Genomic DNA, 21376 nt, shown 5'->3' with positions numbered 1-21376 from the left:
TATTTACAATTAAGGGTTCATTCAGTGGTTTGTAATGATGTCAGGTATCTGCGCTTTAATGAGGCTCATTCTGCTAATGAGGTTCATTTTTCAACTGCTGTTCTGTGATCATGCGGTAGTGTCACCTTCTGGAAAATATGCATTAATGATTTTGACATTAAAAGGTCTTCTCAATTTTTAAGGCTAGTTGTTAAGCGGTGCAATACTGTCATGGTGATTAACATTAAAATATAAATTTCAGTATTAAAATGTATACAAAGGTATCTTGAGATCTAATCACTTCCACTGCCTAATTACTTGTAGGAAACATAGAGCTCTCTGTGTGTGTGTGTGTGTGTGTGTGTGTGTGTGTGTGTGTGTGTCTGTCTGTCTGTCTGTCTGTCTGTCTGTCTGTCTGTTGGTCGGTCGGTCTATCGGTCTGTCGGTCGCATTGGTGGGTTGACGGTTAAGGCTCTGGGTTACTGATTGGAAGGTCGGGGGTTAAAGCCCCAGCACTGCCACTGTTGGGCCATTGAGCAAACCCTTAACCCTCTCTGCTCCCGTATCATGGCTGACCCTGCGCCTGACCCCAACCCCCTAATATGCTGGGATATGCGAAGAAAAAATAATTTCACTGTGCTGTAATGTATATGTGACAAATAAAGACTCATTATCCATCTATCTGTACAACTGAATATCTAAAACATTTTCACTTGCTAAGACATCATTCCTAAAAGTCTGTTAGTTCAACTTGGCTTTTAGATTTAGCAGGTACAACTTCTCTAGAAGCGAGTCTAATCCCCATGCTTTATGTTTTTCTTCAAAGGCATCTTTACTCTGCACCAACTCAATGTCACAAGCATCACCTGTAAAACAAACACACGCACACACACAAAATGCTGTAGGGCAAAGACGTCTTCCAAAATAATTAAATTAAATGTTTCTACATTAAAAAAATGCTATAAAGGCAGTAAACGGTATTAAATGAAACAAAGTCAATGAGTGGTCTCAGGTACAATGTGTGCAGGAAATTAGCGTGTACGTTTTACTGAGCATCTTGCTCAGGGCTCTTCTGGAGACTTTGACTTCTTATTTTTGCAGCGAAACCCAGCAGCCTTCATTATATTTTTTTTATCTGAAAAGTGTTTCTTACATAATCTGCTGCTTTCTTTGCTGACATGCAAACATTTTTCAGTAACATTTCATTTTGTGCTGGAAAACTAATGCTTTTTTACTGACTCCATACTGTAGAAGTCATAAAATAAAAATCTATAACAAAGTTTGTACTAAAAAAAATAGGATGCCTAAAACTTTTGCACAGTACTGTGTGTGTGTGTGTGTGTGTATATATGTATATATATACATATATATATATATATACACAGTGAGGGAAAAAAGTATTTGATCCCCTGCTGATTTTGTATGTTTACCCACTGACAAAGAAATGATCAGTCTATAACTTTAATGGTAGATTTATTTGAACAGTGAGAGACAGAATAACAACAAAAAAATCCAGAAAAACGCACATAAAAAATGTTATAAATTGATTTGCATTTTAATGAGGGAAATAAGTATTTGACCCCTCTGCGAAACATGACTTAGTACTTGGTTTAAAAACCCTTGTTGGCAATCACAGAGGTCAGACGTTTCTTGTAGTTGGCCACCAGGTTTGCACACATCTCAGGAGGGATTTTTTCCCACTCCTCTTTGCAGATCTTCTCCAAATCATTAAGGTTTCGAGGCTGACGTTTGGCAACTCGAACCTTCAGCTCTCTCCACAGATTTTCTATGGGATTAAGGTCTGGAGACTGCCTAGGTCACTCCAGGACCTTAATGTGCTTCTTCTTGAGCCACTCCTTTGTTGCCTTGGCCATGTGTTTTGGGTCATTGTCATGCTGGAATATCCATCCACGACCCATTTTCAATGCCCTGGCTGAGGGAAGGAGGTTTTCACCCAAGATTTGACGGTACATGGCCCCGTCCATCGTCCCTTTGATGCGGTGAAGTTGTCCTGTCCCCTTAGCAGAAAAAAAAACCCCAAAACCATAATGTTTCCACCTCCATGTTTGACGGTGGGGATGGTCTTCCAGGGGTCATAGGTAGCATTCCTCCTCCTCCAAACACGGCGAGTTGAGTTGATGCCAAAGAGCTCCATTTTGGTATCATCTGACCTCAACGCTTTCACCCAGTTGTCCTCAGAATCATTCAAATGTTCATTGCAAACTTCAGACGGGCATGTATATGTGTTTTCTTGAGCAGCGGACCTTGCGCGCGCTGCAGGATTTCAGTCCTTCACGGTGTAGTGTGTTACCAATTGTTTTCTTGGTGACTATGGTCCCAGCTGCCTTGAGATCATTGACAAGATCCTCCCGTGTAGTTCTGGGCTGATTCCTCACTGTTCTCATGATCAATGCAACTCCACGAGGTGAGATCTTGCATGGAGCCCCAGGCCGAGGGAGATTGACAGTTCTTTTGTGCTTCTTCCATTTGCGAATAATCGCACCAACTGTTGTCCCCTTCTAACCAAGCTGCTTGGCAATGGTCTTGTAGCCCATTCCAGACTTGTGTAGGTCTACAGTCTTGTCCCTGACATCCTTGGAGAGCTCTTTGGTCTTGGCCATGGTGGAGAGTTTGGAATATGACTGATTGATTGCTTCTGTGGACAGGTGTCTTTTATACAGGTAACAAACTGATATTAGGAGCACTCCCTTTAAGAGTGTGCTCCTAATCTCAGCTCGTTACCTGTATAAAAGACACCTGGGAGCCAGAAATCTTTCTGATTGAGAGGGGGTCAAATACTTTTTTCCCTCATTAAAATGCAAATTAATTTATAAAATTTTTGACATGCGTTTTTCTGGATTTTTTTGTTGTTATTCTGTCTCTCACTGTTCAAATACAACTACCATTAAAATTATAGACTGATCATTTCTTTGTCAGTGGGCAAACATACAAAATCAGCAGGGGATCAAATACTTTTTTCCCTCACTGTATATATATACACACACACACACACATATACACACAGAGAAAAAACTGCCCTGTTAGAAGCAGCAAATCATTGAGGTAAACTCACCATATAAACTTTTCACAACTTCTTCAGGCACAACAAATGGTGGCCCTGTTGTGTGGAAAAACAATACGAGTAAACAGAAACACTGATACACGTTCTCAACATACTCTAAAGCAAATGTCCAAAACAGTATAAGTCCATTGTACCTTTCCACAATTCAGGGTTATATTCCAGTGTAGCCAATAAATACCTGCAGTCTTTTTCCATCAAGGACATGATGAGAGCAGCATACCTTCAGGACACAAAGAATATGACAATCATCAAACAATACTTTTACATTTCTGGCACAACAATTATCCTCATTCTTCTTTTACTCTATTACATTCCTACAAAGCAAATCAGGTTTATATTAATGTGCTCACTCTAATACAGTAATGTTTCCATAGTAACAACTTACACTGGGACTTGTATGTGTATAATCTTTAATATGCTGAAGTTTTCTGTGTGGAGATAGTTATATACTGTATTGAGACAGACTCTCCACTGTCAGTGCTTCGTACTTATTAGAGGTAAAGTGGTTTCTTTAAGTTTTCTAACAAGAGAAAGTCTTTGTGACAGAGGTAATTGCACTTTCTGGTTTCTTGCCAACATGACAAGTTGCATTTTTATGTCTTGCTAACTTCAAGACAGAGCAAAAAGAAAAAAAAAAGGTTGAGAGTGAGAGGTTGGTGAAGGAATGACTGTTTATAGCTGTTATAGCAGAAGTGGATATTCTACGACATTAAACATAACTACAAATGAATGAAAAGTGAAAATGAGTGTAAATTTAAATCGATGGCCAATTGCTGTGGTATAAGAAGAATAAAAAACATTGCTGACATTTTGGGAAAATAATCAACTTCATTGTGGCGACGGTAACTCCATGTCATTATGAGCCACATAACTTCTATTACAACATGGACGGGCCATTGTGTTTTATTCCTTACTTAATGACTTCACGTAACAACCTGTAAAAGTTTTGAATGATGCATTCTTTCAGTGCAAATGCTGACAAATACCATGACTTACTTTGGCCTGTCACATGGGTTTATGGCCACCAGAGATCCCCTGTCCCAAATCCCTCCAAACTGACCCTCTATAGTACTGCAGAGAGAGAGATAGAGAAAGAGAGAGAGAGAGAGAGAGAGAGAGAGAGGGAAAGGGAGGGAGGGAGAGAGAGAGGGAAAGAGACAGCGAGAGAGACTCAGAGTCCACAGTATTTTTCTCAGGCATGCTTCATAATCTAAAACTAGACGGTACAACTCCTACCTGGAGAACTTGTATAAATCGCACTGATAGAGGGAGATCTTTGCATCAGAGCTCTGGGAACAGAGAAAGTACACTGAGTGAACACAACTCTAATGGCTACATCAGATGTGAGAAATCACATGACTATATGTTGTCTTTTTTGTTGTTGTTTTTTTAGCTTATCATGGATTAATAAAAAAATAAGAACAATTCTACCAACCAGTAATAACGCACTAATTAACTGTCCAATTAAAACTGTGCAGTAATGAGTTGCACAACTAAGCATAAGCATCCAAGTATTACCGAGTCATACAGGAACAATAAGCGATCCATCTCTCAGCAGCTCTTTATTTATACTATTCATTATTTTGGCATTTTAAAAGCTCAGGTCTTTATAGCGTAGACTGCTTTTTGGAGTTTAGACGACCCTTTAGGTGATATACTTCTTCAAAGTCAGCTGCACATACGGTATATAATTATCTTCTTGCCTAAGGATAATCAGTGTAGGTAGACAGAGCAGGACAGTACAAATGCTTGGGCTACACTGACATTCTCACTACATTAATAATAAATGGCCACCATGTATACTAGCTGCAAAGATATTTTTATGCACAGTAGACAGATCTGTGCAGCATCTTCATACTCTTTATCCATATGTTTTAAGTCATTGTTAAAAATGTATTCATCAGTATTGTTTAATGTCGTTCTGATCTGCCTTTTGGAAGTTCTCACAGACATGAACATTTTTAAATAAGTTGTTATTCACTTGCACATTTTTTTATTTGTAAAAGTGGCCAAACTGTGTTTCAGGAGGTTATCTTGAGATCCTGCCACAACTCATGGTCAAGGTTTGACTAGGTCACACAAGGTCATGTTTTATTTTTTTCTATTTTTCAAGCTTTTCAGTTGTTTATCTGGGAGAGTGTGACAGGACACTATCTGTCTGGAAGACAAACAGGAAGACATTCTTTCCCCATGTAAGAATAGTTTTGGAGCCAAACCGGTTTCCGGAACAGTGCTGGGCCTTTCTGCGTCTTCACTTTAGGTAATATTTAATAATTAATATTGTCATTTTGGCTGGCCAACACAAAGACCACTGATTATTTTTAATCTAAGATCCAAGTGAGCTCTTTTACCGATTTCTACCAAGTTCTAATAAGTGGTAAAATAAATGAGATGAATGGGAAAAATATCAAAGGTTTGCAGTATACCTTGAACACCTTTGCTCCAGGTATAGCTGGCACTGGCTCTTCTTTGTACTCTAGACTGTGTTCTTCGAAAAACTGCTTTATCGCTTTCTCAGAGATCTCAACCCCGACGATCACGTGACCCATGTCTGCCAGCCTGAGACACACAGAATACAATGCATGAGTAACTCTGAGACACATAATAGTTTAGTTGTCTGTCTAACAGTAGGCATATTCTGTTCCAGCCTATTGTAATAGTCAAGATATGAAAAATCAACCACCTACCATTTCATGTCTACGGCTTTCCCGCAGAGAGGGAAGAAAAACCGAACCTGCTGCCGTCCACACAAGATTTTGTCTAGATTGTCCTTTAGCATTCTGAAGATAGAAGACAACGGGAATCACATGCATGTGAGAGAAGTAAACACTTGTAGATTATACAGATTATTCATGCCCAGACCTGCCATGCATATACCCTCTACAAATGGAAAAATGTCTTTAAGTAGCCACAAAGGTTTCGGTGGGTGTGGAAGCTCTTACCATCAAAACACAGCAAAACAAAACATTTTACAAAATAGGGGAAATATTAACTTATCTGATGAGTTGCAAATGATACACTACTGTATATGCCCAAAAATTTGTGGACACCTGACCATCACACCCAATACGTGGGCTTTCACGAAACTGTTTCCACAAAGTAGGAAGCACATAGTTGTGTTGGATGTTGTATCTGCATGCTGTAGATTTAAAACTTCCCTTCTCTGGAACTACGAGGCCCAAAGCTGTTCCAGCATGACGATGCCCCTGTGCACAAAGCGAGCTCCATGAAGACATGGTTTGAGAAGGTTGGACTGGAAGAACTCGAGTGTCCTACACAGATCCCTGATCTCAAACCTACTGAACACCTTTGGAATGAACTGGAACACTGACTGCACTCCAGACCTCCTCACCTAACATCAGCACCTGATCTCACTAACATTCTTGTAGCTGAATGAGCACACGTCTCCACAGCCACGCTCCAAAATCTAGTGGAAAGCCTTCCCAGAAGAGTGGAGCTTATTATAACAGAAAAGGAGAGCTAAATCTGGAATGGGTCGTTCAAAAAGCACATATGAATGTTATGGTCAGGTGTCCATTAACCTTTGGCCATACAGTGTACATAGGCCTACATTTATGACCATATTAATATAGATGTATTTCAGACAGTCCTATTATACACCTCCTGGGCCACTCACCCAGCCAGGGAGCGGGACAGCTTCCCCGTGATGGTGGGGCTGATAACGTCGACACACTGGCAGTGCATGCACACAAGCCCACTGATCACAGATGGATTGATTAGATAGTAAAAGTACCACTTACTGGTGAATGTGAGGTTGGTGAAAGGCAATCTTTCCTTCCTGCCATTTGTCCTCCCATTCACTTAGCATCATCACTCTGTCTGTCTGAGCTGCCATCACCTTCACCCTGTCACTTCAGTGAAGTCGTCTGGAAATGAAGACAGTTAGTCAGTGTACGGGCAAATACTCAGCTGCAAAAGATCAGCTTAGATTAAAGTTCAGAACAAGCCTTCCCCTACACATGTTGTTTTGGGAGTGTATCACATGGATTAGAGGTACTCATGACATTGTAGTAAATAATGAATTACATATGGCAGAGTCTGTCCTGTCAAAGTGTGACATGCACATTTCCAGTCAGCATATGAATTGGTGAAATGCATTTATTTTAGAAAGAAGTACACCTACACCTAATAAACAGGCTATCTGTAACTTCGAAGGGTAACTCTGTGATCACATACTACATTTTTACTCATGCCAACTGTTAAGTCAGATCCTTTTAACTGTCGCCATTATGAATTTCTTTTCACTGAGTTAAAGAGCACACATATGTTCAAAATCGCAAAGTAAAATTAAAGCTGCAAGCAGCGATGACTGGGCCCTCGCACCCGGGTGCAGGTTGGGGGCTGCTCTGCCAGGGGAACACCATGCCTCTTTTTTTTTAGCACTTGTATGTTGTTAGGAGTGTATCATGATGTAAAACATTTAATTTTCCTTTGGTAGCAGATGGTGCTATGACTGTAACTGAATATTGGCATGTAGATGTCCTCATGCCAGGATTTGTATGAATCATGTGATGTTTTGGGAAGATTAGGCATTGTGTGCTTGAGTCATTACAACTTCCTGTAAACTAGCAGTAATAGAACGCTTTAGCACTTAACTAAGTGTTGCTAGCATATTTTAACACGTTTCTAGCATGTTTAGAATTTGTTGGCATATTTTTATATTTTGCTAGGACTACATCAGTGTAAAACATGTCACTCCAGGTTGCCATCAGGTGGCGCTATGACTACAACTGAATATTGGCATGTAGATGTACTCAGGTCAGGATTCGTATCAATCATGTGACGTTTGGTTGAGTTATAACAATTTCCTTTTTCAAGGCGAAACATCAAAAGTTGTGAGACCTCTGAATATTATTGAATATCATTAGACGGACTGAATATGATGTCGGTTCTGGAACCCATATCAGATGTAAATCTTCACCGGTTCTGATGCGTGCGCAAAGTTTCGTGTGTTTTCGGGTATGTTTAGGTCCTCAAAAATGCGATTTATTTCGGAAAATAATAATAATAATAATAATAAACAGAGTCGATCCAATAGGACCTCACACCATCGGTGCTCGGGCCCAAAGGATGTGTCTTACCGGATTTTCTGGACTTGGACGACGACTACTGTTCATACACCAGGTATTAGAAGACAAACCGGAAGAGGCGGGATGAATAAGCGGATGCCTTGCAGCTACAGGACAAGCTGTCTGTCTGTCAAAGCTGGCCCCGCCCACTTATGTGGAGCAAAGCGTCAACGCAAAGATTTATCTGAGTGCTGAAATTAAGTGAAAGCGAAAGACAATAACAATAAACAATAAATATTACACAAAGTGAATCTCAGAAACAAATAAGCACTTGTTTTTCTTTCTTTCTTTTTTTACATGCCTTGGCAACATCTTGGTTTGTAGTTTGTGTGTAGCAGCCCCCAGTGGTCTGTTGTGGTGCAGCAGGTGCTAATAATATTTTGTAACGTATAATATGTAATGCAGCAACCCTAATAATAATAATAATGTAATACTGAGTGTACAAAAACCCCCCACTTCTTCTATATTAAATAAACGTGTAGGTTTATGTAGAATCTGCCTAATCAGTTGATTAGTTTTTGGCAGCTTTCAGGACCTGTTGCTAAGATACGGGCTGTCCGCCATCATTGTAAACAGCCTGGTTTGAATGGGACGTTTGGTGTAGCTGAGAGGAGATGGCAAAGTTAGAAAAGGAAACGGTACATATTGAATGTATCCTCAAATGAATAGTGCTTAGGGATTTAAAACTGCATTGATAAACGTTTAAAATATATTCCGGTTTCATTTCATGAGAATGAACATATGAGCATTACTAATTTACTGCACCTCTCTTTGTAGTAGCAACAACCAAGAAAAATACAGGTTGAATGAAAGGTTTTTGTTTTCCTGTGTCTTGTATTCATGTTCTTCACAGGTTAGTGTGCCTCCTCCTGGAAAATGGACCTGGAACGATGAAACACAAACCCTGGAGTTTACTTGGTAAACTGACTTTTACATTCTGATTTCGTTGCATAATTAAACAATTAGAGAATCACCTGTATTTTATGAATCTCGACTGACTGTTGGTTGTTTTAACAGTTTTAACATCTCTGCTGGGATTAAAAAGAAGAGAAAAGCCTCAAAGACATCGTCATACCAAGAGCTTGTTAGGGAACATCTAGTAAAGTAAAAATACTTTTAATTCTCTCTCCATTAATGCTGAACCACTGTCGGAGTACATTAAGACAAATTTTCATCCATGCATAATGTTCTGATGTGTTAAGCATGTTTTCTTTCACCTAACAACATACCATCTAGTTGAACTCATATAAAGGGATGATATAAGCACATTTTTCCTCTTCTTTCTAATTAAAAATGACCAGTTTATAACCAGGATGCATGGCGGCACAATGGGTATAGTGGTATAGTGTTATTGTCTCACAGCTCCAGGGTCTCTGGTTTGTGAACGAGTGTGCGAACACGAATGACGTGCCATCCCATCCTGGGAGTATTCCTGTCTTTCACCGGATGTTCCTGGGATAGTCTCCAGATCCACCACAGCCCTGGAAGCAGTTACTTAAGATGACTGAATAAAATTCTAACCACCATCTAGTTATAAAATTAGCAAATATTTAAGGTTACGGATAACCTATCGGATAGGTTTCTGCAAAAGAACGACTCAAGTTTATTGTGGTATGATGTTTACAAAACTGCTTTACAAATTCTTAACCATAATTATGGATTTAATATTGATTAGTATTATTTCTGTGCTGTATCAAGAAAAAAAAAATCAAACTAACTGTAGTTTTTTGGATTTATTTATTTATTTATTTTTTAAGAATTTCACAATGCAAGTCTTCAGCCAAAGGAAGGAGCTCTGGTCTGAGGAAGCATGTCAGATCTGCTGAGCTGGACACCCACAAGGCTGCTGCAGAATGCTCACAGGGGGACTTGATCACCATTGAGGATATTAAACGTAACTGATATTGCACACAGTCCTGTCCTTGTGTAGATAATAATATTGATCATTATGATTTATGAAGTTAACAGTAATCCTTATAATATGAGTAGATGCTCTGTTACACTCAACACTGATGCAGTGCAGACAGATTCATAATTCATCTTGCACGATACAAAAAATTATGAGTGTATATATTATTCAATTTCTTTATATTACAGAGGTGGCAGTCTCGTTAATGCAGGAGAAGGATGCACTGCCCATTCCACTTTGCTTTTGGACTGTGATTAAGTAAGTCATTCGAACTATTCTCGCTAACTATTAAACATGATCATGATTAGGGTCATATTAAAATAGGAGCTGTATCGATAAAGAAATTGTTCTGAGTGCAGGAGTAAGGAGCTGGACGAGTTTCTGGCTGCTCTTTTGCTGTACCTGCACTGCTACTGGCGGAGGAAGGCTCTGGAGGACAGGTCCAAGCCCCTCATGGTGTGAGTCTAAAATTAGGGATTAAATGTGTTTGAAAGGGATTACAAATAATCTCAGGATTGCACGGTTTACTGTCACAGAGTGGATTCCTACAGATATTTAATAATTGAGAATGTGAAATGGGTTATGGTATACTTTAAAGTACTGCTACTTAAGTATACAAGGCCAATTCTGAAAAAGTTGGGACAGTATGGAAAATGGAAAAAACAAACAAAAAGTCATTTGAAAATTCAGTTCACTCTGTACTATATTGAAAACACATTATTAATGCATTATTAGATGTTTTACTTTGTGAATTTAATTTATTTTTGAAAAATATACACTCATTTCAAATCTGATGACTGCAGCACACTCCAAAAAAGTTGGGACAGTCGACTGTTTACCACTGTGTAACAACTTTTTCTTTTAATAACACTTATTAAGTGTTTGGGCGCTGAGTGAAGACACCAGTTGGTTAAGTTTAGTGAGCGGAATTTTCCCCCATTCATCCATTATGCATTTCTTCAGCAGCACAGGGCCTTCGTTGCAGACTCCATTACAGACTCATGATGGTTTTTAAGACAATGACGTCTGAGTGATCGGAGATCTCACACATACAGAAGTGGTTTTCGGCTTTGCCCTTTACGCACAGAGATTTGACCAGATTCCTTCAATCTTTTAATTATATTGTGCACTGTAGAATGTGAAATGCCCAGAATCCCACCGATTTGTCTTTGGGGAATGTTGTTCTCAAAGTTTTGGATTATTCGTTTGGCAGATTGGCGAGCCTCGACTCATCCTTGCTCTTGAAGGACTAGACCTTTTTTGGAAGCTCCTTATATACTATGATTAGACGATTGCCTCACCTGTTTCACATCACCTCCCCCACCCCCACCCCCCCACCCCCAATCCTTGGTTATTTTCATATAACAGCATGCCCTTCTGTGTTTTCTCATTTAGTTATTATCATTGATAGTATTTCCCCCCAAATTTCTGTCTAATAAGTTTGGATATACACATTGTTACATACACTGTATGGCCAAACGTTTGTGGACACCTGACTATCACTTCCTTAAGTGGTTCTTCCTCAAAAGTTGGAAGCACAAACTTGTCTAGAATGTCTTTGTATGCTGTAGCATTACAATTTCCCTTCACTGGAACTGTTCCAGCATGATAATACCCCTGTGCACAAAGCAAGCTCTGTGAAGACATGGTTTGCCAAGGTTGGTGTCTAAGAACTCGAGTGTCCTGCAAAGAATCCTGATCTCAACCCCACTGAACACCTTCGGGATGAACTGGAAAGCCGACATGCCCCAGGCCTCCTCGCCTGACATCACTGCCTGATCTCACTAATGCTCTTCTGGCAGAATGATCACAAATCCCCATATCCACACTCCTAAAATCTAGTGGAAAGCCTTCCCAGAAGTGTGGAGGTTATTATTACAGCAAAGAAGGGAAAAAAATCTTTAAATGAGATGTTCAAAAAGCACATGTGAGTGTGATGTCAGGTGTACGTACAGTCATCGAAAGAGTAAAAACTGCTATACTGATTACAATGAAGTCTAAGCAACAGCAGAGCTTAGACTAACCTGACCCACTGCACTAGTGCTGGCTAATTGTAAATCTGGATTAGCATAATCCTCTTTCTTTCGGTTGTTTCAGGGAGCAGAGTGTGACAGAGCAGCAGATGACAGCAGAAGAAAGCGTTAAACTGGAGCTGGCCAAGAAGCACCTGGCCGTCTGTTACTCCAGTCTGGTGCTGGGGCAGGGTCTCTCCCAACAGCACCACATGGCCTGTGGCAGGTCAGTGGCAAGTCACCAACCATCAATAATTTGGCTTTTCATTGTCACTTAAAGGTACACTCAGACACTAATTCACAGTAGACTGCCTGATGTTACACTGCTGCTCAGTTTATAAGTAGGCCATATCTGAGTAATTGCAAGTTGTAGGATGAATAATGCTCTTTTGAGAAAACAAAACATGGCCTTACAAGACATCATCAGTACTGGAGAGTTTCTGCTGAATGATGCATAACTAATCTGCTAGTGCAAAAATAAACGTGTCCCAAATTAAAGAGAAAAATGAACCGATGTGCCTGTGATTCTGCTGTCCTCACGTGTGGTGCATAATTATTTGGTTAGAGTTTTGTAACAAATTCTGATTTATATCCACAGGAGCAGGGTGTCGTCCACTTACAGAGATAGGCATCTGTATGAGGTTGGTGAAACAGAGAACAAAGAAAAGCATTTCTGTAAGGAGATATTTATTTACCTTTATGTAAGTCTCCAGTCTGAAGTTGCACCTTTAAGTTTTCCTTTAAGCTTTCCACAAAGGGGGAGACTTTAGGATGAAGGGCTTTGCACTTTGCAGTGTCTTGGTAACAAGCTGCATTTATTCTGTCTTATTAAGAAAAAGCAAAGGAACATTTAAACTGGCCGAAACGTACGTGATAACAGGGACCAACTAGCTTCACAACATTAAATGTGACAATGCATGGATACAAAAATGAATTCACTTAAGGGTAGCATCATATCACTGTTGTTGATTATTTTCCTGTAATAGCACCATGTAGTATTCTGTTCCTCACCAATCACACTTCATGGCCGTGCTCACTGCACCATTTTAAAATATGTAAAATAATTGTTTTACATTTTAACAATCATCATTCATTCCTCTCCTGCCTTCAGCAACCAGGTTTTTAAGCAAATAGAGGCAACTGAAGCTTGAAGGTAGATTTTACTAAACATCTGTCTGCTTTACATGTATATTCCAGTGTCTGTACAGCTTCTTCTGCTATGTGGCATGGATCACCTTTGGAAGGCGGGATCTAAAGGGCATTCAGACTGAGATTGGTCGCTTGCTGCGCCCTGACACCTTCAATCCTGCCCTGAGGGCTCAAAGGAACGAACCAGAGGAGGAAGAAGAAGAGCAAGAGATCACCCAGGAAGAGAGTCAGCCCGAGACCATTCCAAGCATCAGGTCTGTGTCTCACCTTGTACCTATAGAGTATTGTGACTACTCTATAGTGTTACATGCTGTAGTTAAAATGAAATTACTCCTATCTCTAATGCACAGTTGGTGAGTAAAAATGAGAACCATTTTCCAACTTCAAATAATCTGATGTGATCTTTAATACAGGAAGTCTCGGCATAGGTTGGGCCTAGTCTCTATGTTGACCCAGTGCTCACCTGTCATGATGTCCATCCTGCCTTCCACACGAGAAAAAGCATCTAATTTGTTCCAAAGCCCCAGCCTCCACAAGCAGCAGCCAGATAAGCTTATAGACACAGATGTTCTGATGAAGGAGCTCAGCCAACAGCTGGCATCGTGCAGGTGACAACAGAGTTACTCTAGCTTTAATATTTGTAGCTATATTCGTGAATAGTTCCTGTCCATTTTAACATCTTTGGTTCTCTTGTCGGGTTCTTAGATTTGGTATACTGGGAGAACCTCTGAGCCAGTTGAGACACACCATAATGATGCCCCATGGAGCCAAGAAGGAGGAAGAAGATGCGGACGATGAAGACCATGTTGATGATGATGATGACGACGATGATGAAAACGATAATCTGCTAAGAAATAATATGGGTAGGAAGACCACCTTTATGCACCAGAGATCTGCCACAACGACAGCAGAGAAACGCCGCAGCTTGAGCCGGGCTCACACTGTGACCTCGAGAGCCACCACAGAGGCACCGTTATCAGATACGGAATGAACTTTGTTGTGTGTGTACATGTGTATGTTGTAGGGGTGTAATGCAGTGCCATTATCTGTATCTGTTTAGGGCTCAAAATAATAGTATCTGTTTTTGTATTCAGTGAAGTGGGTGTGGTCTAGAATGTTAGATTTTTTAATGTTAACTAGAAACACTAGAAAACACTGAAATACAAATCTGCTTTATGTAAAAAAAAAGAAGCAATTTTTCATCCACAAATGATACCATTATGCTCTGCAAATAGCAATTTGCAGATCAGCACTTTATGCAACTCCTGAACCAGATGCTGTGTGGAACATTCTGGAAAGCTTTCTATCTTCTGTCTAATGTGACTGAATAAGCTAGCTAACTATGTTTCAAAACAACAATGTCCTTTCCGTAATTGATAATATGTTATTCAGGCTACACATATATTTGACACCAATAGCCATCTAATGACATTTGATCAGGTTTACTTTATTATTTTTTTGGTCACATTTGTTACAATGTCTGTTACATTACAGAAAGATCAGAAAGTTTGCTGGACACACTTTCAGAATCTGTTATTAAACTGGGACACACTTACAGTGTAGCTGCGAGTCAAAATGGGATCCTTTAAGCAATATTTCATTATAATGCTCAAAGGACATTCGGATAACATTTTCTTTGAATAAAAAGAACGATCATTTAAGAATGACAATTGTACAAGATTTTCAAAAACAATTAAATGATCATTTTTGGAGTGCAGACAGAGATATGCAGCTCTGTGCACCATGTGCACTTTGCGTGAGCTATATGGAGCACTGGCGCAATACACAATGATCAGCCATAACATTAAAACCACCTGCCTAATATTGTGTAGGTCCTCCTTGTGCTGCCAAAACAGCTCTGACTTGTTGAGGCATGGACTCCGCAAGAACTCTGAAGATGTTCTGTGGTATCTGGCACCAAGATGTTAGCAGTAGATCCTTTAAGTCCTGTAAGTTGGAGCCTCCATTGATTGGACTTTTGTTTGTCTGGCACATCCCACAGATGCTCGATCAGATTGAGATCTGGGGAATTTGGTGTTCCAGTCAATGCCTTGAACTCTTTGTCATGTTCCTCAAACCATTCCTGAACAGTTTTTGCAGTGTGCAGTTTTGCAGGGTGCGTGATTAGGAATAGGTTTGTATGTATGAGTGGATGTGCAGGTCAACATTTAATGATTTGTGTCTAGTCTGCAACAGTAGTCCGTGGTCAGGTAGTGTAGGGAAACTAGCCAGTGGTGGGTGGAGCACAGACACACGGGAGGCCGTTTTAGTGTTGCCGAGTAGGATCTTTATTCAGGACAGTCTGGAGGGTGTGAGTGGGTGTGTGTGTGTGTGTGCGTACTTGCGTGTGTGCGTGAAATCATGTGGTGAGGGTTTCGGTGGTCTGCGGGGTTGCCAGAGTCGCGCTGGGGCTTTCCTGAGCGACGGGGGTTCATTTCGGCCGTCAGGCAACGCCGTGTTTGCACTCAGGGGGCGGAGTCTTCGCTTGCGTCTGAGTCGTCTGGAAAAAAAAACACACACAATGCCGATTAGTAAGCACACGCAATGATGATAACACTGATAACACACATGGAGCCACGCACACATGTATTCTGAGAGTTCTCTCTCCCTTTGTGAGCGGAATAGCAGCCTTTTATACTCTCCCCTCGCCTGCTGGATAGTGGAATTCTTCCGTGCCGTGCGCCATTCATCGGCCGTGGGTGTGTCGGCGGCTCTGCCTCGCCCAAAACATTGGTGGTGCTGAAGCGGGGCTGTCTCTTCAGCACCACCGCGGCAGTCGCGGGAGGAGCGATTTCAGTCTCTTGTGCGCCGGCTGTCGGTCCGTCGCGACAGTAACCCCCCCGCCCCCCCCCCAGCTCCAAGCCTACTGCCGCCGCGTGTCGGGCCCACAGTGCATCCCGTTGCGAGACACCATCTGCATTCCCATGGTGGGTCCCCGCCTGGTGCTGGACCTGGAAAGAGAAGTCCTGTAACATGAGGTTACCCTGGCGTTAGTGTCTTTGGCCTTGGCCATCCACTGTAGTGGGGTGTGGTCTGTTACCAGGATGAAGTGCCGACCAGCCAGGTAATATTGTAGCTCTTCGATGGCCCATTTTATCGCTAGGGCCTCTCTTTCCATGGCTGCATATTTCTTCTCAGCAGGGGACAACTTCCGAATGATGTAGAGGACCGGGTGGTCCTCTCCGTCGAAAGTCTGTGAGAGAACTGTGCACGGTGAATGGAAGGGTGAAGTCTGGGTTGCGTAGCACTGGAGCGCTGGTGAGGGCTTCTTTCAGCTCTTGGAAGGCCCTTTCCGCTTCGGCTGACCACTTCACCCGGTCCGGCTGGCCCTTTTTTTGTGAGATCTGAGAGGGAGGAGGCTACAGAGAAGTTAGGCACAAATCAGCAGTAGTACCCCGTCAACCCCAAAAAGGCACGTACCTGTTTTTAAAATTTTTTTTTTTACGTAGGCCGGGAATAGTCTTTTACTGCCTCAATTTAATTCATCTGGGGCTTTAGTAGGCCCCGGCCGATACGGTACCCAAGGTACTGTGCCTCCGTTAGCCCCAAGTGGCTGTCAGCCTGGCCTTCCGGAGCTCCTTCAGGACCTCCCCCAGGTGGAACAGGTGGTCCGACCATGTGGAGGATTGTATAACCACATCATCCAGGTAGGCAGTTGCGAAGGGAGGATGTGGATGCAGGACAATGTCCATCAGTCGCTGGAACGTTGTGGGTGCCCTGTGGAGCCCGAAGGGGAGAACCCGGTACTGCCAGTGGCCGTTCGCCGTGCTGAAGGCCGTCTTTGGACTTGCCTCTGGGGCCAGGGCCACTTGCCAGTATCCTTTGGTTAGGTCCAGGGTGGATTTGAATCAGGCCTTCCCTAGTCGCTCCACCCAGGGGAGGGGATAGCTGTCGAATTCTGAGACCTGGTTCAGCTTCCGGAAGTCATTGCATAGCCGCATACTTCCGTCAGGTTTCGGCATGACTACGATGGGGCTGGACCAGGGGCTATTGGATTCCTTGATGATACTGTCCCGCAGCATTCGGCCGATCTCCTCCTCGATAGCCTGGCGGCGGGCCTCCGGGACACGATAGGGCCGCTGTTGTACCACCACTCCCATCCGGGTCTTGATTTCGTGGTGGACCTGTTGCGTCATCCCTGGGGAGGTAGAGAACACAGCCGTGAATTGACCCACCAACTCTGATAACTCCTGTCTTTGCCCGGGAGTGAGGTCTTCACCCAGCTGGACCAAGATACCCTCATCATGACCTGTGTCTCGGGTCGCGAACGCAGACACTACTGGTGCTGGCTCTAAACACATCTTCTTTAGCAGGTTTACGTGGTATGTTTGTGTCTCCGCTCGCTTACCGGGCTGTTGCAGGCGATAGTTTACGGCCCCCTTCCGCTCAAGGACTGTGTATGACCCTTGCCACCGGGCTAGGAACTTGCAGGAACTGTTCGGCACCAGTAGGAGCGCCTGATCGCCAGGTTGGAACTCTCGGGGTTGTGTTGGGCAGTCGTACACTCGTTTCTGCTCCTCCTGGGAAGCTCTCATATGCTCCTGGACGATCGGGCCACTCAGTCAATCTTCTCCTGCATCTCCTGCATGTACTCAATGACCAAGCGGAATGGGGAGGGCTGTTCCTCCCAGGTTTCCCGGGCCCCATCCAGCAGCCCTCGTGGTCGCCGTCCGAAGAGGAGTTCTAAAGCCCATGGAGGCTTGGGGGCACTCCCGGACAGCAAAGAGGATGTAGAGTAGGAGGAGGTCCCAATTTCTCCCTTCCTTGTTTACCAGCCTCTGTAGCATCTGCTTCAAGGTCGGGTTGAACCTCTCGATGAGCCCGTTGGTCTGGGGGTGGTAGACGGATGCCTTTAGGTGCTTAACCTGCAGCCGACACAGATCAGACATTAGTTTGGAAACGAAAGGTGTACCTTGGTCATTTAAGATGTCCTTCGGTATCCCCACATGGCTGAAGAGGAGCATCAACTCTTTCTCAGTGTTACGGGAGGTGGCTTTGCGGAGTGGCACAGCCTCTGGGTATCATGTGGTGTAATCCAGGATGACGAGTATGTACTTGTGACCCCCGGTGGATTTGGGGAGTGGCCCCACGAGGTCCATGCCAACCCTCTCGAAGGGGATGCCTATGATGGGCAGAGGAATAAGGGGAGCCGGCGGGGGCCTTCGTGGGGTGGAATGCTGGCACTAGGGGCATTGTTGGCAGAAGCCCCAGACCTCTGCATCCATCCCTGGCCAGACAAAGCGGTCTTTTAGCTTTTCTAGGGTGTTTCGTGCTCCCAAGTGGCCACCGAACGGATAGGTGTGGGCCAGGTGCATCAGCGTCTGTGTCTTGGTCTTGGGGACTACGAGGAGGTCCACGATCTCCCCTCGGCGGCTGGCCTGTTGGTATAGGAGACCGCCCTTAACGAGGAACTAGGGGAGCCTCTGGTTTGGGCTCTGGTCAACTCCTTCTATCTGCCGCACCTGAGCCCAGCAGTGTTTCAGGTGGTTATCCTCCTTCTGCTTGCCCTGCCGGTTCACCTGTTGGAACACAGACGAGATCGGGTTAATGTGTGTGTGTGGCTTACCTTCTACTGTGGCATCCCCCTCATCTTGCACCAAGTAGGCCTGCCGGGCTCGTGTCTCTTTCGTGTTTCTGCTGGATTTTGGAGTCGGGCTGGCTGGGAACCCAGGCCAGTCTCTTCCCAGGAGGTCGGGGATGACGCTGACTAGGAGTGGCCAGGTGCCTGCTTTACCCTGGATCTGGACCTTGGCCGCTGGGATTTCCCTGGTATCCCCATGGATGCAGGTTACGGTGATGGTCCCGTCCCGGCTGAGTTCTCTTGGCAGGATTGTCGGCCGGGTGAGGGTCACCGTGCTCCCAGAGTCCAGCAGGGCGGTGACTGGGCTCCCTTCGACCCACACTGTCCGGGTAGGGGCTCTTGGCGGGTTCAGCGCGTGGAGGGTGCACCCCGCCAACCAGGGTTTTTGGGCTCGTCCCTGGGCATCCCATAGGAGGGTGGGCTTCGGAGGGTCCTCTCCCCCAGGGTAGCACCGGCGATCGGGCTGATGGGGCAGGAATATTCTGGGCAGACTGCGGGACCGCCGCCCTTCCCGGCCGAGCTCCAGGGTGGCCAAAGTGCGCTCCAAGGTGGCTAGGAGTTCCTTGGGTGTCCCTGGCACCTGCACTCCCATGACCTGGCATTCTGTTGGCGGCAGAGCCCTTAGAAATCGGTCCATGGCCACCTTTTCTGCAACCTGGGTGGTGGTATATAGGTTGGGTTGAAGCCATCTCTTGGTTATATGCAGAAGGGTGTTCATCTGCCCGTGTGGTTTGACCCCCGGCCGATAGTTCCACCGATGGAACTCTGCCGCCGCCTGGTGGGGGGTTCGCCCACACCACGCCAGGATCTCCTTCTTCACCTCTCCATAGTCAGCTGCTTCCTCCGGAGAAAGGGCATAGTAGGCCGTGCGCGCCTCCACGGAGAGCAGTGGGCAGAGGATGCGTGGCCACTCATCGCTGTCCCAATCTCCGCGGTGGGCGATGCGTTCAAAGGTCTCTAGGTAGGCCTCCGACCTTGTTGCCGGGATCAGGGAGTCGTTGTTTTCAGGGCCACCAGTTCCCAGGTCGCGGCCTGTAGGCTGTGCACGAGCTGCTGCGTCACCGCTTGCTGCTGTAGATTCGACTCCAGAAGGTGCTGCAGAGTGGGATCTATTTTATTTACTTAATTTTTTTTGTGTGGTGTAGAGTGTGGGGCTTTAATACAAAGGGAAAAAAGAAACCCAAAGGGGAAGGGGAAAAAACCAAAAAAACCTCAGGTGGGTGGGTCTGTGCTCACGCCTGGATCCTCCAACAGTGTAGGGAAACTAGCCAGCGGTGGGTGGAGCACAGACACACGGGAGGCCGTTTTAGTGTTGCCTAGTAGGATCTTTATTCAGGACAGTCTAGAGATTGTGTGTGTGTGCGTGCTTGCGTGTGGGTGTGAAATCATGTGGTGAGGTTTTCAGTGGTCTGCGGGGTTGCTGGAGTCACTCTGGGGCTTTCCTGAGCGACGGGGGTTCCTTTCGGCCGTTAGGCAATGCCGCGTTTGCAGCCAGGGTTGGAGTCTTCGCTCGAGTAGTCTGGAAAAAAAACACACACAATGCCGATTAGTAAGCACACGCAATGACGATAACACTGATAACACACATGGAACCACGTGCACATGTATTGTATATGTAAGTTCTCTTTCCCTTTGTGAGCGGAATAGCGGTCTTTTATACTCTCCCCTCGCCTGTTGGATGGTGGAATTCTCCCATGGTGCGCGCCATTCATTGCCCGTGAGTATATCAGCATCTCCGCCTCGCCGCCACGTGCTCTCCGGCTGTCCAAAACATTGGTGTTGCTGAAGTGGGGCGGTCTCTTCAGCACCACCGCGGCAGTCGCGGGAGGAGCGATTTCAGTCTCTTGTGAGCCGGCTGTCGGTCCGTCGCGACAGTAGTTTGGGACGTAAGAGCTGCGGTAGCAAAGTCACGTCGTCTAACCTCTGTCCTGATCACGTGACTATATAGTATGTATTAATGAAGTTCCTAAGAGTACAGTTTCCGTGTCAACATTTTCTACAAAAACTACATGTCCATGATTTCACAGGCTACCAGATACCACTGGTGTCTTGTACTGTGTAACCACAAGGAACTGGTATGAGAATGTGTGTTTGAGTGCAGTGTGTCATGTGTGTGGGTGTGTGCAGATCGTCTCTCGTGAGCGTCTGTCATCCTAGAGGCCTCTTGATTGAGAATCACTTTCTAGTCCTCCTGTCGAAGTCCCGTCTTCTCCAGCTCATTGCTTGGCTCTGGCACTCTCCTACAGTGGCTGGCGTGCACCAACGTATCTCTCTGACTGACCTTTACCACGGTATGAGTGACAAAAAGGATCTAGAATGGCCCCGACCACCGTGGCTTGTTCCACCTGGTCCTGCGGAAGTCCTTGATCATGATCCACTCTCCGGGATTCAGATCATGCAGCGGGCCCGTGGCTGGAGCTGGAAGTGCAGCCTTTACCTGCTTGTGGATAGAGTGCAGATCAGAGGACAGGGTTGCATAGTAATTTAACATTGCATCATCATATGCTGCAGCGCCGGGTAGAGGAGCTGTCATAGGTTCAATTCCTGTGTGTGGAGGTCTCCCAAACAGTATAC

General features: G+C 44.4%; 2 protein-coding genes across 2 annotated transcripts; one reads left to right on the top strand and one right to left on the bottom strand.

The window, feature by feature from the left end:
* Window positions 1-588: 588 nt before the first annotated feature.
* tpmt.1 (thiopurine S-methyltransferase, tandem duplicate 1) lies at window positions 589-8344 on the bottom strand. The gene is made up of 9 exons (XM_053613366.1): window positions 8164-8344; window positions 6823-6948; window positions 5749-5841; window positions 5488-5620; window positions 4298-4350; window positions 4058-4132; window positions 3196-3281; window positions 3053-3097; window positions 589-845 (listed from the first exon to the last, which is right to left on the bottom strand). The coding sequence occupies exons 2-9, from the start codon at window positions 6915-6917 to the stop codon at window positions 721-723; spliced, it is 705 nt and encodes a 234-aa protein (XP_053469341.1). The 5' UTR covers window positions 6918-6948; window positions 8164-8344; the 3' UTR covers window positions 589-720.
* A 132-nt stretch (window positions 8345-8476) lies between these two features.
* On the top strand, window positions 8477-14945 carry LOC128600497 (protein phosphatase 1 regulatory subunit 36). The gene is made up of 11 exons (XM_053613040.1): window positions 8477-8789; window positions 9005-9069; window positions 9169-9255; window positions 9909-10045; window positions 10249-10318; window positions 10420-10518; window positions 12158-12298; window positions 12671-12713; window positions 13270-13475; window positions 13635-13829; window positions 13927-14945. The coding sequence occupies exons 1-11, from the start codon at window positions 8766-8768 to the stop codon at window positions 14210-14212; spliced, it is 1353 nt and encodes a 450-aa protein (XP_053469015.1). The 5' UTR covers window positions 8477-8765; the 3' UTR covers window positions 14213-14945.
* The last annotated feature ends 6431 nt before the right edge of the window (window positions 14946-21376 follow it).

Source organism: Ictalurus furcatus, chromosome 24 (genome assembly GCF_023375685.1).
Source record: "Ictalurus furcatus strain D&B chromosome 24, Billie_1.0, whole genome shotgun sequence".
Lineage (NCBI taxonomy): Eukaryota > Metazoa > Chordata > Actinopteri > Siluriformes > Ictaluridae > Ictalurus > Ictalurus furcatus.
Note: the sequence above shows the minus strand (reverse complement) of the source record. Positions and strands in the feature narration are given on the sequence as shown.

What these genes read in the sequence shown, in the direction of transcription:
- LOC128600497 (XM_053613040.1), top strand. Translation starts at nt 8,766, where the DNA reads ATGGCAAAGTTAGAAAAGGAAACG. An exon ending in AGGTCCAAGCCCCTCATGGT is followed by an intron (nt 10,519 to 12,157) that starts GTGAGTCTAAAA and finishes CGGTTGTTTCAG; the next exon opens with GGAGCAGAGTGTGACAGAGC. An exon ending in GAGACCATTCCAAGCATCAG is followed by an intron (nt 13,476 to 13,634) that starts GTCTGTGTCTCA and finishes TCTTTAATACAG; the next exon opens with GAAGTCTCGGCATAGGTTGG.
- tpmt.1 (XM_053613366.1), bottom strand. Translation starts at nt 6,917, where the DNA reads ATGGCAGCTCAGACAGACAGAGTGATGATGCTAAGTGAATGGGAGGAC. An exon ending in AAAGCCGTAGACATGAAATG is followed by an intron (nt 5,621 to 5,748) that starts GTAGGTGGTTGA and finishes TGTGTGTCTCAG; the next exon opens with GCTGGCAGACATGGGTCACG. An exon ending in GATTTATACAAGTTCTCCAG is followed by an intron (nt 4,133 to 4,297) that starts GTAGGAGTTGTA and finishes CTCTCTCTGCAG; the next exon opens with TACTATAGAGGGTCAGTTTG.